The sequence below is a fragment of the Oratosquilla oratoria genome, chromosome 3 (assembly GCF_046742065.1).
Source record: "Oratosquilla oratoria isolate Oo_2021 chromosome 3, ASM4674206v1, whole genome shotgun sequence".
Classification (NCBI taxonomy): domain Eukaryota; kingdom Metazoa; phylum Arthropoda; class Malacostraca; order Stomatopoda; family Squillidae; genus Oratosquilla; species Oratosquilla oratoria.
The window spans coordinates 65837801-65843800 of NC_134779.1; the positions used below are offsets into that span (position 1 = coordinate 65837801).

Genomic DNA, 6000 nt, shown 5'->3' on the forward strand with positions numbered 1-6000 from the left:
TGAATCCATTGTTTGTATTGAATCGTACATACATGGCTGGTTGCATCATGATATCCCCAACACTCACAGATGGTGCAATCACAACTCTGCTTCCATCAAGCCTTCCCGAACGAAGCTACACGAGTCCCATTTAAGAAAATCACTCTTTATTGTAAGCTTTATTCCAGCCAATGTGAACAGACGCCTTCTAGGAACAGCTGTCAACAACTCCTGCTATAGTTGTGGTGAAGCGATCGAGTATCAAAAGAACGTACTATAACCACTATGGTTAAAGCCCAACAACTATAGTGTGACTGCAAGATGCAACACCCGTGCAACAAATCTTCCCCTTCCGAGGCCGAAGGGTTTAATTCAAAGCCCTTGCTCATAACAAACAACCTTGATTCAACACACAACCCCTACATAAACCTGCGACTCCTGCCCATACTACAACTTTTTCCTTTATCAATAACCCCTGCCTGAAGTCCACTTGCCTACACATCTTCCACAACCACAACCACAACCTTTCCACCTACAATCCTGACTACACCCGGCACACCTCCTTAAATCCGCACAACTTGTATCCGTACCCAACATCCGCTACCTCAATACTCACAACCTCTGTGCCCGTACAACCCCAAGATTCTCAGAAACGCAACACTCCTGCCGTCCGTTCTTACAACCAAGTCCGTCATTTGATCTCTGGAAAGCTTCAAAAATAACAGCAAAATTTTTAACCTCTTACATTCACGGGACTCCAATCAAGTAGAAGTTCTCAAACTTCCTTATTTTTTCCAAGTTGCAATCACATTTCCCCAAATTAGAGGTCCTAAATTACGACTAAATGGTAGATTAGTCAGCTTTTAATCTCATAGAAAGAAAAAAATCACAAGTATACATCGATTATATATTTATAAAGATGGCGTATTCCCTAACGTACCCTGTCTGAGTACGGACACAGACACACACAAATAAAATAAAATAAATCCTTTACATGGAAACCTTCATCTCTTCCGTCCTGCTGCTTCCCAGATGAATAAAATCGGCACCTACAGAATCGTGAGACCCCGTGGAAGCCGATTTTAAAAGGTAACAGCCCGGGTGCAACTTTCCATTTCTTTTTTTCTTTTTGGATATGTTTTCACGAGAACCACATTTAAAACAAATCTCAAAAGTAGTTTCTGAGGAACTTTTTTTTAGCGAAAATATTTGTCGTCTGCTAATTTGCATTCCAAAACACGGCATCCAGCGCCAGTTCTGCAATGCTGTCTTTGGGAACTCACAAAAGTATGGGTTATACACGTGACTCGTTCAATATATTTTACAACGTGTTCCTAGACAATCCTGCTTCACGTTCACACTACGCCTCCTAGATGCCACAAGGTTTGTAAACAATGAGGTCTACAGCTTAACATTTTTTTTTTTAATCTCGGCCCTTGTGTGCCGGTAACCAGGTTAACTATTGTGATTTGTTACTACTAGATAAACCCAATTATTCTTTACACATATTAGATATATTATTTTAGACTGTTTACACACTGTATGAAAACGAAAACTTCACTACAATATTGCTAAGAACATACCAATCCGTTCCAGCAAATAAGTATTTTTTATTCATCCCTACACTGCACGCCCCGACTTCTACTTTGCTTTGTTTTATATTCTCTTTCGTTATATTTATTATATGTAATTTCTTTGTTATTCACTTGTTACTTCTGGTTTTATCTTTCTAAGCTTATCTGATGAATTTAATACAAAACTCCAAAACGCAATGTCTCATCATTTGTCTTGCATAATGCTTTAAAAAAGGGTCATTTAGTATTACTGTAGAAAAATCTAGCCCCATAACTTAGCTCCCAGTGTATGTTTTGTACGGTTATCATAAGTTTTTTTTCTGGCTCTCTCTCCGAGTTCTACATTATTATACTATTCAAACTTTTCTTTACTTCCCAATCGGGTATATCCTTCAGTAGTTCTTTCTTCATTTTCATGCCTAAATCTGATATCAAATAGCCTACGGTACTCGACACGATCACTATTTATCAAACACAATGGCGATGCATGGAGAATGAACAGAATATCGGACGTCACTGCGAAGCAGATGGCGACACGGGTAGGCTTTACGAGAACGGCTGTAGCAGACGAACGTTTTGAAGCAGACGTGATAAAAAAAAAAAAAAAAAAAGCGTCCTTGCGTAATTTATTTAACTATTATTGACTTTGGTAAGTACTAAAAATGTTGGCTGTAGCAGACGAACGTTTTGAAGCAGACGTAATTTCAAATTGAAAAAAAAAAGAATTCGTGTAATTTATTTAGCTATTATTGACTTTGGTAAGCACTAAAAACATATTCCGGTAGAATTGGACATTTTCAATTTCCAAAGTGGTTACATTTCAACAAAAAACGCAGCGACTCTTCCCTGACCCGTACACTCCAGATAGTAATGAATTTTTTTTTGCAAGGAGGCAAATTGCAGGAGAATATTATATATATATATATATATATATATATATATATATATATATATATATATATATTATATACACCAAAATAAATTGCTGCAAGATTATTGGAGGCAATAATCAGCGAAGTAATTGAAAATGGCAATTTGTTGCAACGTTACTAATGACGGGAATTAATTGCAGTAATAACACTAATTGCAGCCTGCGCAAACAAGCTGCGCAAAACACGCAAGGCTAACGAGGAAAGAGATTTGACCAGGTCACTGAGGAACAAGATATTTATAACTTTGATTCACAAGGTCCAATCAGCCCTTACTAACTAGCGCATTCTGATCCCTATTGCACTCTTCGCGAGGCCAACTATACATATTCTGTTATAGTCTCTTTCTTTCTTTCTCTCTCTCTCTCTCTCTCTCTCTCTCTGTCCCTTTCTCTCTCTGTCCCTCCCTCTCTCTCTGTCCTCCCCTGTCTCTCTCTCTCTGTCCCTCCCTCTCTCTATCTTCCTATGTCCTCCCCTGTCTCTCTCTCTCTGTCCCTCTCTCTCTCTCTCTCTCTCTCTCTCTCTCTCTCTCTCTCTCTCTCTCTCTCTCTCTCTCTGTCCCTCCCTCTCTCTCTCTCTCTCTCTGTCCCTCCCTCTCTCTCTCTCTCTCTCTCTCTCTCTCTGTCCCTCCCTCTCTCTCTCTCTCTCTGTCCCTCCCTCTCTCTCTCTCTCTGTCCCTCCCTCTCTCTCTCTCTCTCTCTCTCTCTGCCTCCCTCCCTCTCTCTCTCTCTCTCTGCCTCCCTCCCTCTCTCTCTCTCTGCCTCCCTCTCTCTCTCTCTCTCTGCCTCCCTCCCTCTCTCTCTCTCTCTCTCTCTCTCTCTCTCTCTCTCTCTCTCTCTCTCTCTCTCTCTCTCTGTCCCTCCCTCTCTCTCTCTCTGTCCCTCCCTCTCTTCTCTGTCCCTCCCTCTCTCTCTCTGTCCCTCCCTCTCTCTCTGTCCCTCCCCCCTCTCTCTCTGTCCCTCCCTCTCTCTCTCTCTCTCTCTCTCTCTCTCTGTCCCTCCTCTCTCTCTCTCTCTCTCTCCCTCTCTCTCTCTCTCTCTCTCTCTCTCCCTCTCTCTCTCTCTCTGTCTGTCCCTCCTCTATCTCTCTCTCTCTCTGTACCTCCCCCCCTCTCTCTCTGTACCTCCCCCCCTCTCTCTCTGTACCTCCCCCCCTCTCTCTCTGTACCTCCCCCCCTCTCTCTCTGTACCTCCCCCCCTCTCTCTCTGTACCTCCCCCCCTCTCTCTCTGTCCCTCCCTCTCTCTCTCTCTCTCTCTCTCTCTCTCTCTCTCTCTCTCTCTCTCTCTCTCTCTCTCTCTCTCTCTCTCTCTCTCTCTCTCTCTCTCTCTCCCTCTCTCAGGGAAAGGTTTGCATGACCAACATTCTTTAAGTGGTTTCAAAACAATGCCTGTATTTACTTAATTGTAATTACCTAATTGTAGTATACAGGAAATGAGCTACGCTCGTGGGGTCCTGTCTCTTATTCTACAATTAGCATACCTATTTGAAATGCGCGCGCGCGCGCGTGTGTGTGTGTGTGTGTGTGTGTGTGTGTGCGCGTCTGTGTGCGCGCGTCTGTGTACGATTCACCATGGTCTTGGATCACGTGTTGGACTCGTGATCGACAGCTATTTCCCTCCCGGAAGAGAGCTCAGAGCTCATACATGACCGATATATTAATGCTGTGACCTTACGCGCACACATATCCCCAACTCCCCGCCCACGTGTGTGCGTGGGTGCGTGTGTGATCAGTGGCCAGACACTTCATTTAAGACCCCTTCATTTCCAGATTAAATTCAGATTTTTTTTTTTAATCAGGCGAGGAGAGGGCCGTCAACGTAGCGAAAAAAAAATGTCGAGGGAGCGGCAACTGGTGACTACACAGTCAGTATCAGTGCCAGGGGAGGAGGTCACGCCAGCTTCGAGGGGCAAATCCGGCACCTTCTCCCCTAATCCGGCGGGCGCCATGAGACGGCGGAACGATTGCTCCGCGCCGCTACGGTCAATCCAAAGTCACGGAAAGAAGTTTTGCTTTCGTAATGATCGCCGAAGGTAGGAGGAAACAGGAAGAGAGAGGGAAGAGAGAGGGAGGAGAGAGGGAGGAGATAGGAAGGAAATATTAAGGAAACAGAAAGGGGAAAGTGTGTGTGTGTGTGTGTGTGTGTGTGTGTGTGTGTGTGTGTGTGTGTGTGTGTGTGTGTGTGCGCGAGTGAGAGAGAGAGAGAGAGAGAGAGAGAGAGAGAGAGAGAGAGAGAGAGAGAGAGAGAGAGAGAGAGAGAGAGAGAGAGAGAGAGAGAGAGAGAGAGAGAGAGAGGAGGGAGAAAGAGGGAGAAAGAGAGGAGGGAGAAAGAGAGGAGGGAAAAAGAGAGGAGGGAAAAAGAGAGGAGGGAGAAAGAGAGAGGAGGGAGAGAGAAGACACGACAGGAAGGAGAAAGGGTGGAGACAGGAAGAAGATACGACAGAGAGGAGAGAGAGAGAGAGAGAGAGAGAGAGAGAGAGAGAGAGAGAGAGAGAGAGAGAGAGAGAAAGAGGAAGGAGACACGAGAAGAAATGGGGCTGGAGTGGGATTTCGAGAAGAGGAAGTAGAGGAGGGAAGGGAAGAGGGAGAAGAATGGGAAAGTGACATGGAACGAGGCAGAGGAGGTTGCATAACATATGGAAGAGGAACAGATATGGTACGTGGGAATATGAAAACATGGATAATATTATATATATATATATATATATATATATATATATATATATATATATATATATATATATATATATATATATATATATATATGTGAGTGAGAGAGAGATACAGACAGACACATCGCTAAGAATAGAGACCCTAATAAATCATAGTCAAACAAAATTAGACAGAAGTTCTGTCCTAAGCCACTTCGAACTGACCTGTCCCTGGGCGATCCTGGCTGCTTCCTCCTCCATCAGGATGTCCACGGGTCGCAGGAACACTACAACAGCAGTGATGTTATCGTCAGAACCTGCTGACCGAGCCGCTTCCACTAGGCACCGGCCAACGCCCTCTGTGTCGCCTGCGGAAGAAAGGAGGAACATAGGTTAGGGCGTGATGATCAAGCGCTTGTTGTAATCAGCTTGATTTTTTTTTTTTTTTTTTTTAAATCCTGTAGCAGGGAAAATGAATAAAGTAATAGTATATTATTAATTGAATACAAAAATAAAAAGTAAAAAAAATATTAACGTCATGCGAGGGTTGGACAATAATATAATTGACTTGTACCCCACAATGTCAACATTCATTTCACTCCTTCATTCACTTCTGTGTCGGTTGTAGAAGAAGGAAGACTAAACTTTAGTTTCGATATGTGAGGGGGGATATTCATGTGTACACACACACACACACACACACACACACACACGTACACACACACACACGTACACACACACACACACACACACGCACACGCACACACGGTGGTTAGAGTTCCCGGCCGCCACTACGGTGGTCCGGGTTTGAATCCCGCCCAGGGTTGAAATAACATCAGTATTGTTGTGCTGCGAGTCGTTACTCCAA

The 6000-nt window shown here is 43.9% G+C and overlaps 1 protein-coding gene across 3 annotated transcripts in view; it reads right to left on the reverse strand.

Moving 5' to 3' along the window:
• LOC143023514 (uncharacterized) overlaps positions 1-6000 on the reverse strand; it is a 551512-nt gene that overhangs the window by 100605 nt on the left and 444907 nt on the right. For all 3 annotated transcript variants that reach the window (XM_076182052.1, XM_076182061.1, XM_076182068.1), the window contains one exon: positions 5358-5500. In XM_076182052.1, coding sequence (XP_076038167.1) covers positions 5358-5500 — 143 coding nt within the window. The remainder of the gene's footprint in view (positions 1-5357; positions 5501-6000) is intronic.